The sequence below is a fragment of the Arvicola amphibius genome, chromosome 2 (genome assembly GCF_903992535.2).
Source record: "Arvicola amphibius chromosome 2, mArvAmp1.2, whole genome shotgun sequence".
Lineage (NCBI taxonomy): Eukaryota > Metazoa > Chordata > Mammalia > Rodentia > Cricetidae > Arvicola > Arvicola amphibius.
Genome location: NC_052048.2, coordinates 105729716 through 105745053, shown reverse-complemented (window position 1 = coordinate 105745053; position 15338 = coordinate 105729716). Strand labels below are relative to the sequence as shown.

The following is a 15338-nucleotide window of genomic DNA, read 5'->3' as shown; positions in this document are numbered from 1 at the left end:
ACCTGATACTGCATTTATATTGCTTACACCGGGCATTAGGGGTGAGCACTCATAGAAACATTTATGTTAGCTATATTAGTTTTTTGCTATAATGATAAGACTCCAAGCCTTCACCAGGTATATAACATTTATGTGGCTGTAGTTAGTAACAAATAGTATAGTCTAACTTAAAATTTGCATTACTTTACCAAGGTGCAAAAAGAATGCACATTTGACACGTTTTGTGTGTTTATGTGTTATATACATATGTGTATGCAGCTGTGCATGCTCATGTATACATACAGAAGCCAGAGAAGGATTTTGAGTGTCCTATTATGTAACACTCTACCTTAGTCCTTTAAGTCGGGGCCTCTCAGACTGGTGCTAAGGTGACCCTCCTGTCTGGCCACTGGGGTGACAGGTGTCTGTTGCCATGCCTGGCATTTTACATGGCTACGGGGATTTGAACTCAGGGTCACATGCTTGCAAGTGCTCTTCCTCTCAGAGCTATGCCCCACCCGCATGCTTCAGTGTTTGAATGTGGTGTTTCTATGGGCTGACATGCAGTGTAACCTTAGGCAGCAGGGAACCACAGTCCTAGCCTGCCAAATTCTTAGGTTGCTTGTTAAATAAATTCTGAAGGGGCGTCTGTGTTCATAAATGTCAGTGAATTAGTACAGCCTAGAAGTCAACAGCAATGGCTTGAAATGTGTCCTGATTTAAACTGTGCTGAAATCGGCTATGTGCTATGTAAGATCCAGTAACAATGTCCACTGTAGATAGCCAGCAGGGGGAGCCTTCTACTCATGGCCAATGTTTTGAGATGAATTGGTTGTCTCTTGCTCAGAGCCAGGCTACTGTAGTGAAAGAATGCTTGAGTCTAAATGTCTCTCTCTCTCTCTCTCTCTCTCTCTCTCTCTCTCTCTCTCTCTCTCTCTCTCCCTCTCCCTCTCCCTCTCCCTCTCCCTCTCTCTCTCTCCCCCCCCCTCTGTGTGTGTGTGTGTGTGCGTGTGCGTGTGTGTTTTATGACCGACATGGTATTCAGACACTTGTTGTGTGGTCACCACGATTGTCTGTCTGGGAGCTTACCTTATCTCTCCATGCACATGGGACTGACAGCCAGCCGTGTAAGTAGCCTGGCACATCTTTTATAGTCTGCAGTGGAAACAAACCATGGACTCTTGTCAGTTTCCTGCACAACATTAAAATTAAGCACAGGCTGACTTTCTGCAAGTATATAAAGTGTTCTAACCATTATTTATTTTTTTTTAATATTCTGAAGTCCCTAGAAGCAATAGAGGTTGTTACTTGAAATTGCGAGTTCTAAGTTACTTACTTACTTCAGGGGGAAATTGGCATTACATGCAGAAATCAGATAAGGGCTACAGAGAGGACAGACCCAGCATCCTCTGAAGTGTGGCTTCCAGCTTCACAGAAATGCCCCGAGTGTTGCTTCTAGTGAGATAGGCTCTTATCATGCCTTTCTGTGAACTCTCTTTCAGACTACATGCAGACAAAGTCTCCACCTGAGATGAGCCTTACAGACTTTTGCCATGATGTTAAAAAGAAAGAGGGTCAAAAGGAGCAAGGCAGACTGGATACAGTTAGGAGACTATGCAAGAAACAGAGGCAGGAGGATAAGAAGTTCAATATGAGTCTAGGCTATGGAATGAATTTGAGGCCACCTTGAGCAACTTAACAAGAACAATGTCCAAAAAAAGTAAAAATAAGAGATAGAGGTGGGTATAGCTCACTAATAAGTGCCTGGGGAGGCTCTAGACTCAATTATCAACGATGAAGAAAAAGATAAAAAATTTTAAAGCAAGTTTTCAAGTGTAGGCTGGGGGAAAAAAGGTAATATTTTGAGCAAAGCCTGGTGTTCACTGTTGCTCCCTATGATCCCACAGTTCATTCTTCTGCGCCATCAAACCCATAGAGGGAATTCAGTTCCCACAGCGCTAGAAGAATCTTCCCAGGACAAAATTCTGTGAAAAGCTTCAGTAATTTATGGTTTGCTAAAGTTTATTTCTCAGAAGTAGCAAAACTCCTCCAAAGAGGAGGCATTCATCCTCAATGGAGAACTGAATGAGTGACAAATATTCACACTGTCCCCAAAAGTCAGCTTCTAAATGTGTGTGACCTATATTCTCTTGGCTCAGAGAGGGAAAACAGCCTAACCTGCTTATGATTGGTCACCTAGACTTGTGTTCTATTGCTCCTCCACAGTTTTTGGAATGTAGTTTTCCTGAATAGATTCTGTGCCAGGGTGGAGTGGATTGTGAGCTCAGGAGTGAGCTAATTAACAAACTGTACATAACTTCCATTTGTAATCTGCTCAGAGACTCCAGGTGTTCCCATCTCACTCAGTCCAAGCCCCAAGCAATGCTCCCCAACCAGTGATGAACATGGAACGCAGAACACATTCTGTTTATCGGGAATAAGAGCGCTTCGGTTCTTCCCTCCACCAAGCTCTTCTGGCTACCCAGGAAGGCTGGGTTCTATGGTCCAATCAGCTCTAGCACCCCAGGATTTCTGCGAGTTTCTGAACATCCTAAAGCATCCTAGAAGAGTTATCATTCTTTTCTTTATGGGAAAAGAGATGGATGTAACTAACTGTCCCAAAGCACAAATGAGTCAACATTCCACCTCTGGGGACACAGCTTAAGCTGCGACCAGAGTCTTCCTATGTTATCACCCAAGGATGCAACAATGTGGAGCATGACACCATGGGAGAAGCCTGAAGAGAATTCGCAGGGTGGAGCATGAGGCTTGAGCCTGGACTTTTGATGTCTGCAGGACAAGCAATTTAGATTCTGTCTCCTAATCTCTAAGTGAATGGGTTGGAATGCTAGAAGGTCATGTTCAAATTTAGAATCTAGAATCATGTAATTGTTTTGTATGATACATTTATTACAAAATAGATTCTCACTTAAACAATAAAAAAATTCTGTGGCCCCAAGAAACAAGGTAGTAATTCTCAAACAGAAGATAGCTTCATTGCACAAGAAAGCAGGGGAGATAAGGATACAAGGGGTCCACATGGCATGTTCACATGAAAAATCAGCTTCTACATATTGGCTACAGGCCTGACCATGTCTGAAACATGCTAGTGAGATCTCCTTGCTGGGTCAAGACCCACAGATATGATTCATAAGCCTACCTACCAGTGTCCCTCACGCAGAAGCCGTCTGTAAATGACGGCCATCGTTATTCAGAGCTCTGCTGCCTAAACAGAGAGAAATTCCTACTCCATGTAGCCGGATATCTGTGTCAAGCAGGGAAGGCTACTTCAGTCTGCTGCCTGGGCTTCTGTTCTCTTTAGCATCTCTCAGAGCAGCCAGGCAGATCCTGTTGTGTCTGGATGGCTTTCCCCCTGTGAAAGTCATCTCATTTTTTTTTTAAAAGAAATGGTTTTATGAAGAGTGCAAGGAGTCATTTGGGGGAAGTAGAATATACTGCAGCAGATAAACAGATGAATCATGTGGAAAATGAAAAGAAATGGAAAAGACGGACATATGAGAAATGGGCCAATGGCTGAGCCCTGTGTCTCTGAGCTGAAGGAGGACAGCCAGAAGAGCAGCCTTTGGAATAGCCAATCAAATTCTTGAGTGATGAGGGTTTTATTACTAATGGAAAGAAAACAGCACTGGTCAGGGCAGTGGGGATGGTCAAAATATGTTTGACGGGAAAGCTTCAGGCCAACCAGACTGTTTTATACCCCAACACTCTGACCACCAGCAGACACCTGAGCATCTCACACCTAGCCTGTGTGGTGGCCAATCAATCAGAATATGGGTTCTGTGCCAGAACTCATAACACAATGAGAGTGTGCGTGAAAGGAAGGCTTCAGACGGTTATCACGAGGTAAACACTCTCCAGTGGTACTGGTTGTTGCAGAGTTGAAACCATCTGCTCCAATGTCTAGGCACCCTGCCCCAATCCAGTCAGGTAGGGACACTCAGGCCCCGGCACCTGTCAAAAGGCAGAGCTGCTGCCCTGCACAGGAAGAGTGGAGGAGCGCCATTTGCCTGCTGGGTGCTCACTTACATGCAGGGATGGTGCAGTCTCGCGTGTTGTGGTAAAGTCTGTGAAAGTGCTTGCTGCACTTCGGACTGAAATAAAGAGGACCTGGAACACAGAGGAAGAAAGTCACGAAGACTCAGGGCAAAAAAAGGAGCAGGGAGGGCAGAGGAGCGAAGGGAACACACACCTGTGAGATGTTTCAGAAACTTGTCCTTCATCCTTAGATCTCGAGGAACAATCTCTACGAGGGGAGGGAAATCGTATTACTCGAACAAAGCACCTACTAAGTGTGATCCTAAAGGAGTTGGGGAAGCTTTTAAGAACTGCATCATCCACACCACAGTGCCCTGCATAAAACAGGAGAACACTGGCTAGCTGCACACACTACCATGTGGACGCTTAGATCAGGATATGATTTTTGTCAAGCAGTATTAAGCTCCAACATTACCAGTCTGTTCTCCCTGGATATGATAAGAGTCACAGGCCTTAAAATTATAGGATTGGAAAAAAAATGATTTTGGATAGGTTCCAATGGATGAATCACTTCTATGCAAGTTTGGAAGAACTTTGAAATCAAATTACACAGAATTTAAAAATTCTAGAAACAAACCTGAACCCTTAAAACAAAACAAAAATTATGCTTTTGAACACTAGACATTGTAGGTAATTTTTTAATGGACAATTTCTTTACAATTATCTGATAGTGAGGCTGGTGGGAACATCTGGAAATGTAAATCACCTTGGTTTATAAGGCAAAGAAGGGACCCTAAGGAAAGGTTTTTATACGCCAATTCATTTTCCTTGGCACCTGGTCCCCGGCGATGGTTCCCTGTTTGTTTGTTTCCCCCCTACTTTGGCTATTCTTTTTGCTTTATTTTCAGTCTCTGAAACCATTTTCTAAGTCTCTAACCCACATGAGGCCAATAACTTCTCTATGATTGTGTAATGTCACGTTTTATTTTACCAGAAATCTTGTTCTCCTCTTTCCTAATAGCTGAAGGGAGACACTGACACTGAGTCCTTCATGAGGGAGGTGAAGACTACTCCCGAAGGCCTTTCTTCATGTATTCCTTCCTTGAGTCAGTTTACACAAAAGTGACCCCATCATATTTGACCTAATTGTGTCATGAAAGCATTAAAAGCTTGCATGCTTCCCTGAGAAGTTCCCATGGGCCACTCTGGGAAGCGCTCCACCAGGGAAGCTCTGGCCATTTTCCCCTCTGCTGGAAATGATGGGCTGGGAACTCTCCCCTGTAAGGATCCGAGTGTCCTGAACTGGGCACCAGCACATTTTAGAAGGGGATTAGGATTGTTATTTTAGAGGCGAGGCTCACACACACTCTCCTGTTTCTGCCAGTTTCTTTTTTTCTTGAGAAACAATCAAAACAAAACAAACACAAAAAAGTCCCTCAGTTAAAAAAATTTTAAATTGATTCATCTTTAAAAACTGTGTTTCTAAAAAATAATTTTGCTTAAGGTAATACTAATACAATGTGCCTTTCGGATATGGAAGGTAGCTCTTCGTCCACACTCCCAAGACCCACTCTTTGCTCCTTCAGTTCACACTGTCCAGGACCCACACTGACACGACCTCCCTCTTTCTTTTTCCTTCAGGTCTACACTGCTGGACTCTCAGGCATCCTTGGTTTCTCGGGTCCATCTTGCCAAGACTCTCTTTGGCTCAGTCTCTTGTCTATCAGGTCTGCGTTGCCAGGACCTCATCCCTTCAAGTCCCCGTGCTCCACCTTGTTCAATCACTCTCTACCAAAGCACTCAGCACTCACCCACTCTGCCCTCTCTGGTCTATACTGCTAAGATACTCACTTTCTGTTTCTTGTAGTCTACACTGCCTGTATCCTCATCCATTCCCCACCCCACTGATCCATATGTCACACCTCAATCTCACTAACTTTCTGTCCCTTGTGGTCTAACCTGGTCCTCAGACTCACAGGGCTAGGGCTCCCTTTTCCACACTCTATCTATCCTCATAGATCTACACTGCCAGACACTCACCACTGTCTGTCTTTCAAATCTACGATGCCAGAAGCCTCCCTTACTCTATTTCGTATTATGGTCTACACTGCTGAGCTCTCACCCACTCTGCGTCCTTCATGTCTACACTGAGGAACACTCACCCACTCTCTGCTCCTCTGGGTCTGCCCCATAATCCGTGGCCTCCCTGCGGCCCAGGGTAAAGTCGGTCTCGCCAAGGAGCTGCAGCCGCTTGTTGTCTCCAGTGTGGAATTTCTTCAGCTCCTGGACCAGCTCAACTAGCAACCTCAGCAGTGTCTGCCGGTCTGCAGGCCCCCGGGGCTGCGCGCGTCCGCGGTCCCCCACCGTGCTCAGCAGCAACAGCACAAGGAGCAGCGGGCGCCCTGAAACGCGCATGGCCCCGGTGGCCTGCGTCGCGGGTCTTGGGACCCGCCGCTCCACCAGCCGGAGTCCAAGTTTCCCGCACGCGGAGTCCGCGCGGAGACCGCGCCGCCGCACAACTTTCTTTCACCGCGGGAACCGCGCGCGGGGGCTTGGACACTTCTCCAAGATCGGAGGCCACAGGTGCAGCCCGGGCTCGGGTCTGGAGCTGCCGAGCAGGAGGGCCACCCTGGACTGGAGAGGCAAGGGCACCTGCCAGCTAAGGGTGCCGCACTGCCTTCGGGCACCTGTGCCGACACAGTGGGTTCCACGTTGCCCTCGGGCACCCGAGCCCACCCCGTAGATTCCACGCCTGCCGCGCTCCTCGGTCCCCCCAGTTCCGACACTACTTCAGGAGCTCCAGCTCCACTTGTCCAGCGCAGAGACACAGGACGCACGGCGGCTCCTACGGGGACAGCGCCGACCCTGCTGCTCCGAGTCCCGCTGTCCTCGGGCGCTTCTTATCCCCGCGACCGCCGACGTCAGGCGGGTCCCCCGGGTTCCGAGCGCCGCTTTAATTAGAACCACGGAGCGCTGCTCCGGGCGCGGATATTCGTCAGGCCCCTCCGCCTCTCGCTCTCTCATCCCCTCCCCCGTCCCCTCCGGGCCCAGTCTTCAGTCTCCGCCCCTCCCTCACGTCTCCACCCGCGTCTGGTCTCCCCCTCTCCTCTCGTCCTTCCTCTGCCTCTCCTGTCTCCCTCTCCCGCAGTCTGTTTCCCTCCGTTCCTGTCACAAGTGACAGGATGAGCAGAAATGCCTTTACCGGGAACTGGGATGTGTTTCTGTCTAAATGTAGATCTTGGGCTATTTAAAAGGAGCTGCTTGATTGCCTCGACATTGAGTGTCATCTAGAGTCTGGACTTTTCCAAGGAGGGCTCTGCCTGACACCGGCAGGTTTCAGGGTCTGAGGAAGACGTTGGGAGCGCCTTGCACTTCGAAAGACCCAAGCAGCCCGCGAAGGTCCTTGGAGTAGGGATACTGCTGGACCACGGGTCGGCCCCAGAGCTCTTGCCACTCAAGCTGCATCTTTAAGAAAGTTTGATCTTTTGGAAATAGCCAGGCACATTTGCAAGGGCACAGCAATTTACTTGCTTGATTTTTTTTCTTGTGATAAGTATTACCAACTGCACAGTTTCCCATTTCGTTGGTACTTTCTGGGCAGGAGCTGGACGTCCTCCAAGTCAGCGATCACATCGGGAAAGGTGTTCTTAGAATAACATCAGAAAGGGAGAAGGCAAGCATTAAAAGCCCTGATCTTTAACCCGCTGTTGCGAAGATGCAGTGCCCTGCAAACGCTCACCTGCGTTGGCCAGGGGTGAGGAAGGGATCACTGTGTGCCAAGCTCCTGCTCTACGTGGATCCCGGCGCTCTAATCCTGTCTCCTCTTTCCTTCGCTTTCTCCTTCCCCTCAGTGCATCTGTTGCTCTAGAAGATCAGGTGCCTGATAGCGTGGGATGAGTAGCTCTGGGGGACCCTAAACTGTGGCCCCTTGGGTGGGGTGTCTATCTTTAAAAGCAAGCACTTTGATTTTCCAATATGGGGTATTTAGTTTTAGTTTATTTTTTCCCCAGTGTGTTTAGTTGTGCTGCATGCAATATAGTTGAAGTACATAGGTTCATAGTGAAATTTATAGAAGACAAAGTAAAATTCTATGAGCAACAGATCTTAAGCAGATAAGAGGAGACATTTCTTCCTTTTCTCCCTCCGTGTATAGAGGGATGTAAAGTTCCTCTGGTAACAGCTTTCCTCCTCCGCAGGTCAGCGTCCGCCTAGTACTCTGCTCTCTGCAGATCTCTGCACCACTGATCACAGGGCAATGGAAACTCACAAAGCGTCTAGGTTATTGTGATTATATTTTGTTTAATCACATACTATTTTAGACTTACCCAGACCTGTTTAAAACAGTGTTTCACAGAATCAAAAGCTTCAATTTTAAAGACAAAATAAAGCAAAACAACAACGGAGCAGAATCCACCCCCTTCAAATCCCACTAGCGCAGCAAGTCTTGTTAGTGATGAATATTATCCTTTTGTCTTTTTCTGGTTGTCAGTGAGACAAATGGGTTCCTTGTGGGACTCCTTCTTATCACCCAACTGTCTTGTGTCTAACTCAGTGTACAGCATGGCTAAATGCACAAACAAAAGAGAAAATGTGTGTTTGGTTGGTCCTTGAACATGAAATATGATAGACAAAGCTCAGATAAGTCACATGTTTGCTCAGCCTTGCAAAGTTCTGTGTAAAATGTCTCCAAGTATCATTCATACAATATGAACATTTCCAGCTTTAGACATTTACTTGAAAGAATGAATTAATTATTAGTGTCTGCTCAACTTTCATACTATATTTTCAGGATGAATTCTGTGGAGTCCTCAACTTTCCAGAAATGTGTGTGTTTTTAGTTTCTCAGTTGCCAAAGCTGATCACAGAATGATACATGCAAGTTCACAAGGACCTTAAAGGTAGATATTGGAATATTGCTTGGTCACTTCAATTCTTTTTACATGAAGTGAGCCTTAGTGGTTGTCCCTAATCTAAAACTATATAATTATGTGATGTAATAAAACTTCAACAACAAAACCAACTTCTCACAAAAAGCTGGAGGTAATGCACCCAAAGTCATTATTAGCTTACCATCTATGGGGGGGGGGGGAATAAAAATTTTTTTTGGTTTTTTCGAGAAAGGGTTTCCCTGTAGTTTCTAGAGCCTGTCCTGGAACTAGCTCTTGTAGACCAGGCTTGCCTCGAACTCAGAGATCCGCCTGCCTTTGCCACCCGAGTGCTGGGATTAAAGGCGTGCGCCACCACCGCCCGGCTAAAAGCTATTAAAGTGAAATAATTTCCTCCTTTACTAAATGAGCAACTGCTACTGTCAAGGATTTCATAAACTAGAAGAGAAAACTAGTAAGAAACTATATTCTAGATTGTCTTAGTTTACTATTCTATCGCTACCATAAAGACCATGATTAAAAGCAACTTGGGGAAAAAAGAGTTTATTTAGCTTACATATCCTTAGTCACACTCAACTGAGGGAAACCAAGGCAGGAACTCAAGACAGAAATCAGGAGGCAGGAAATGAAGCAGAGGCCACAGAAGAGTGCAGCTTACTGTCCTGCTCTCTATGACTTGTTCAGCCTTGTAGGCAGAAGTTTCTTTCCCACCATCCAGTTCCCAAATAGCTGACACAGGGATTCAATATTAATTATACATACTTTGCCAATAGCTCAGGCTTATTGCTAGCCAACTCTTACATTTTCAGTTAACCCATATTTTTAATCTACACTTTGCTACGTGGCTTGGTACCTTTTCTCAGTACAGCATGTCCGTCTTGCTTCCCTCTGCGTTTGCTTGAGACTCCTGATTCTGCCCCTTTTCATCCCAGCAATCTCAGTTTGGCTCTTCTGCCTAACCTTATCCTGCCCAGCTATTGACCAGTTAGCTTCTTTATTAAATCAATCTTAGCAACATATATTTACACAGTGTAAAGGCATATTCTACACAGCCTTTTTTTTTTTTAAATATAAAGCTCAGGACCATCTTCCCAGGAGTGGCACTATCCTTAGTGGACTGGCCCCTTCCATATTAATCAAGAATCAAAAGAATAGAAGGCAGAATGGCCTACAGGCAATCTGAAAGAGGTGTTTTCTCAATTGATGGTCTGTTTCCTGGATAACTCTAAGTTGTGTTAAGCTGACAAAAAAAATTCAACCAACTCATAGGTCTATTGGGAGGATTGTTTCTTTTGCTAGATTCGAGCTAATTTACTTGTGGAGAAAAATATAATATATGATAGAAAATAAACAACGGAGAGGTAAAAGTCGTATATAATCTGCCTTTACTTATATCCATTTCAAGGGACAGGAAAATTATTTTATAAAATGACAAACAATGTAAATTAAGCTCCAGCATTTTAAAAATGACTTTGCCTGGTCTGTGAAAAGTGCATATTTAAGTTTAGATGAAATTGTCTCCCTTTAAACCGATGATTCTCAAACTGTAGGGAGAGTCTCTCAAAACACCTTGGTGTCTTGCGCTTTGAACTCTTCAACCTGCCATTTAGTACTCAGGTTCCCCTTCTCTGGGAGACTGTCTCTCTCCGTTGGATCCTGGATTTGGGCCTGAGTGGAAGTGAAGGGGATGAGTAGAATTTCAGAAGAGCCAGGCCTGCTGTTGGTCCTTTAAACATGGAGACCTAGGGCTGCTCTTTCATTACAGGTAGGGTCAAATTCAATAGGAATGAAAGGGATTTTGTTAGGACCACTCCTGCCTCATCTCTGAAATCTTAAGCAGCCCAGGAGGAAACCATTACCAAGCCCTATCCAAGTTTAGAAACAGTACCCTTTGGAAACAACAGGGAGGAGTAAACACTAACAACACCCAGATCGGAGATTATGGGCTTGGCTTTTACTACAGGAGCTGCCTCCTCCATTTGCTGAAGTGAACATATCTGTGGTAAGGACAGAAACAGGGTCCTGCACACAAACAATAAGCTTTGCCCTGTACTGCAGCCAGTCTGAGAGTTTAGAAATTCATGGTCTTTTGCCTAGTGCATTTTCTTTGAAAAATATGTCTGATTGATGTTTTACGTGCATGAGTATTTTGCCTGTGTGTGTATGTGCACCTTGTGCATTTTAGAATTCTACTTATTTTAATCATGAGGATTTACTTATTTTCACACTTTCCTTCCTTCCCTCTCCTTGCTTTTATGACTGGTACCCTAGTCTAACCTTGTCTCTGATCTCTCACTGACCTCTGCAAGCCAGGTGGGGGCTCCCTTGCACTCTGGGTTTTTCCCATCACAGTGCTCAAGTCTCCTTTGCTCTGTTTGGTTTTCCTGGCATGCCCTTAGCTTTTTTATTCTTTTGTGTATGGTGTATGCACATATCCCTGTACGCACACAGAGCAAGTACCTGTGTGCACATGGAGGCTAAAGGACAATGTCACATGTCTTGCTCTATCAATTTTCCCCCTATTTCCCTGGTGCAGGGTCCCTCACTGAACATAGAGTCAGGCTGGCAGTCAAAAAGTCCCGCCGAGCCTCCTGTCTTTGCCTCTCACCATGCTGGAAGTATAGGCATACGTGACTATGCCTAACTTTTCAGTGTAGGTTCTGAGCATTTGAATTCAGGTTCTCATGCCTATGTAACAGTCCCACTGTCCACTGAGTTATTTCCCAGCCCCACTAAAAGTTGTTTTTTGTATCTTTCACTCAACTATTATTCTTTCAACCAGAGAGTACTTGAGCCTTATATAACATGTGTTTAGTTCTTAATCTAAAAATGAATAAGTGTGTTATTGCTATATATTTTTTCTGACAGATACAAATAATTACAAATGCAAATATTTCTTGGGCACTATCAGACAGCTTTTTATTACTAAACAAAAATGGAGATAATGAAGTTATAAAGAGAAAGTTTTAACGTGACTTTTGGATAAGTAGTTGGAGAGCACAGCATAGTGGGAGCACCTAAAAGAATCATGTGGTAAAGCAAAATGGGTCATCTCGGGGGTAGGAGCACAGGGAGACGAAAGGGCTGATGTCCCTCTGTTCCTCTCAAGGACACACTCTTAACGACCCAAGACCTACCCCTAGGTTTCATCTTTCAAAGAAATCACCATTCTCCAATAGTCCCTAGACGTATACCCATGATCTTTATGGAATGCCTAAGATCTAAATTGTAGCAAATTATGTGCACCCATGGTTCGCAAAGTTTCACAACCATTTCACAAATGAACAATCTGTTTGGTCTCTGTAGCCTTGTTCAAAAACAAAAATTGAAATTCCCCTTCGAGACTGAAGACAACTCAGCTGTTAGCCCACATAAAAGTGAAAAAGAAGCCATGCCCTCCTGATGCACAGTGTCGTAAAAGGCACAGAGTAATCACCTACTACCCAAAGGGAGGAATAAGGAGCAGGATGGAACAAGCTGCAAATGAGACCAAAGCCCAGAAAGCCAAACATTAAATCTCCCAACTCCACATGGGCTCAGAGTGGTGCATCCCCACTCAGGTGCCTGTGCTGTTTCATTCCCCAGCCCCACTCCGTTCAACTCTACTTTGCCCCTGTAGCTTGCTTTAGCAGATGCTCAACCTTCCAGGCATCTCTAACTTCCCGGGGTCTCTGTTATAAATTTCATTCATACAGCTCCACAGTTCACCCTGTGAGGAAGCCCATACACTGCCGGACCTCAGGCTTTCCTTGGAAATCTCAGCAAAAACTATGACCATGACTCTCGCACGCTGTGTGCCTGAAAATTAGGTGCCCTGGAGGTAACACCAAAGGCAGATACCAGATGAGGTGGACATGACTTCTCTTGAACAACAGCCGCAATGGATTTTACTGGCTGGACACAACTCTCCAGACACAACGGGCATGTAGGGTATCCTAATTCTCTTATGAAAAGGTTCTACCTCCTAAACCCTTTTGAATTTCTGTATTTCCCTGTCTATGGTGGTTGAGGTCTTGCTGACTCCTGAGATACACTCAGGACATTTTTCCTAGTATACTGGTGGAAAAACTTTTGATTTTCTTTTCTTTCTTTCTTCCTCTTTCTTTCTTTTGCTCTTTTTTTTTTTTTTTTTTTTTTTTTTGCTTTTTCAAGACAGGGTTTCTCTGTGTAATAGTCCTGGCTGTCCTGGAACTCACTCTGTAAACCAGATTGGCCTCTAACTCACAGAGATACACCTGCTTCTGCCTCCTGAGTGCTGAGATTAAAGGCACGTGCCACCAATGCCTGGCTTGACTTAATTTTCTTTGGTGTTAGAAAGAAAACTCTTCTACTGTGTCCCTTTTCTTTTATGAGGTTTGCCCTGTTTCTCATGGCTTCTGATTCTCACTATTAATTTGGCTAAAAGCATCAGCCTCCGTGTCACGAGTGCCGAGAAGGCTTGAATTTTCTTCTAGCAGATAACTGAGTCTCTTACATTTAAGGCCGACCTTCCACAGACCCTCAAGATAGGAACAGAATTCAACCAGATTCTTTGCCATATGACTTCCAAATGTCTTCATTGCCATGAGAACCCTCACCAGTTTAACCTTTCCTGTCTGCATCTCTGTTATTATAACCATCTTTTGAGTCCATGTATGCTTCGGAAACTCACTCATTTCTTTTAGGACTTTATTTGTAGCATGTCCTTACTACTTTATAATTTCCCTAAGTGTCTGTTGTAATGTCTCCTCTTTCATCTCTAATTATATATAATTTGTCTCTTCTATTTGTTTTGGTTATTTTTAACCAAAGGTTGGTCAATCTTGTTAATTGTTCCAAAGAACCAAAACTCTTCATTGATTCTTTGTATTCACCAAACTCTTAAGTCCTACTTGCAGCATTCAACACCATCAGATAGAACCGAGTATCCATTTTCTAGGCATCCTTCAGTCCATCAAGTTTACAAGCAAGATTAATAATCACAGGCACATGTGCTATGAAAACCAGTAGTGACAAGATATGAAGATAATTTGAAATAGACCATTCCCTTTGAAAGCATGCAATCACACAGCAAAGACTGAGAAACTATATTTTAGTAAAAGTTCTTATGTTTTATTTGAACTGCTTTGGAAATCCTTGTAGGAAAAAGGATATTCAATATTCCCCATGATGGCAGGGAACTATTTATATTAGCATGGAGGTCAGACAGAGGAAACTACATAATAAAGCTCCTAATGTCAGGCCTGAGACCTCAGAGTTATAGAAACATGAACTAAAAAGGCAGAAAGGGAGTCAGTGGGAGAGAGAGGGAGCGCACGTTTTACATCAGCATTTATAGTATAAGAGACCACGCCCAAAGGGACTGGTAACTTAAAGGCTACTGGCTGAAGGAGTTCCTACAGCATGTAGCAATAAATAAGTAGGAATAACTTTAACACTGGATATGGAGTCTTTTACAAGGGCTATTATTCGCTTGGGAGTTTATGAGTGTAACATTTCTGTCATATCCAGCAGACACTATCTCAGAGAGTTATTTCCAGTTCTTAGGCTCTCACAGTCTTTCCACCCCCTCTTCCACAATCTTCCCTGAGCTGTAGGTGCAGGGGTTGGGTTGTAAAAGTCCATTTGGCAACAGGCACTTGTTCTCTGCATTTTAGCCAGGTGTGGATCTCTGTACTAAGCCTCTGTCTGCTGCAAAAAGAAACTCCTTTGATGAGGGATAAGAACTTATCTATAGTTATAAGATTTTTCTGTATGTATTCTTATAACTAAATTATCTATAGTTAGAAGAATAAATCTATTGACTTCACTGTCTCTGCTTTGATATTGGGTCTGGATTCCTTAGTTATTGAATGTGCAAAGCTGCATGTTGAAATGCTGAATGTCATTAACATATTATTATTTTTATTTTAGATGTAGTCATTAATACATATTTTATAATACAATCAGAAAATAATTGATTAAGAAGAGAAGTAATAATGAGTCATAACAGTGGCATTCTTTCAGAAATCTGAATATTGTATTGTGCCTGGAGAATTTTGGAGGGTGGCAAAAGACAATGGCTACTTCCCCAAGGGAGAACATTTGGACTTAGGAAGTTTTTTGTCCTTGTTTTTTCAAAAGGACACTATGTTTGTAACTTTGATCATTGTTGAAAAAAAACAAAACAAAGACATGCAAACAAAAAAAACCTCATAAAACACAGTCTTGGCAAAAGCAACTTTAGAGATTTACTTTTGTGCATGGTTTGAGTAGATCAATTATCGTGGCAGAGAAGGAAGGCATCTGGAGCCTGAGGCAAATGGTCTCATTGCTGTGTTCACAGTTGGGGAACAGTGAGAGGTTATTGGTTATTGTCTTCCTGTTTCCTCTTTATTTAGTGCAAGGGCTCTTCCTATGGAAGGTTGCAACCCACAATTAGAGTGAGCCTTTCTACAACAATGAAGCCAATCTAGAAGCTCCCTCACGGGTATGTTGAGAATGTGTTTTGCTAGATGA

At 44.1% G+C, this 15338-nt stretch overlaps 1 protein-coding gene across 2 annotated transcripts; it reads right to left on the bottom strand.

Annotated features, from left to right (window-relative positions):
- Positions 1-1069: 1069 nt before the first annotated feature.
- On the bottom strand, positions 1070-6390 carry Alkal2 (ALK and LTK ligand 2). Of its 2 annotated transcripts, XM_038317831.1 has the most exons (4): positions 6138-6390; positions 4190-4243; positions 4027-4107; positions 1070-1134 (listed from the first exon to the last, which is right to left on the bottom strand). In XM_038317831.1, exons 1-4 carry the CDS (start codon positions 6388-6390, stop codon positions 1070-1072), a joined length of 453 nt encoding a protein of 150 aa, XP_038173759.1. The 2 variants fall into 2 exon arrangements, with proteins under 2 accessions (XP_038173759.1, XP_038173760.1); XM_038317832.1 differs by lacking the exon at positions 4190-4243.
- Positions 6391-15338: the final 8948 nt, after the last annotated feature.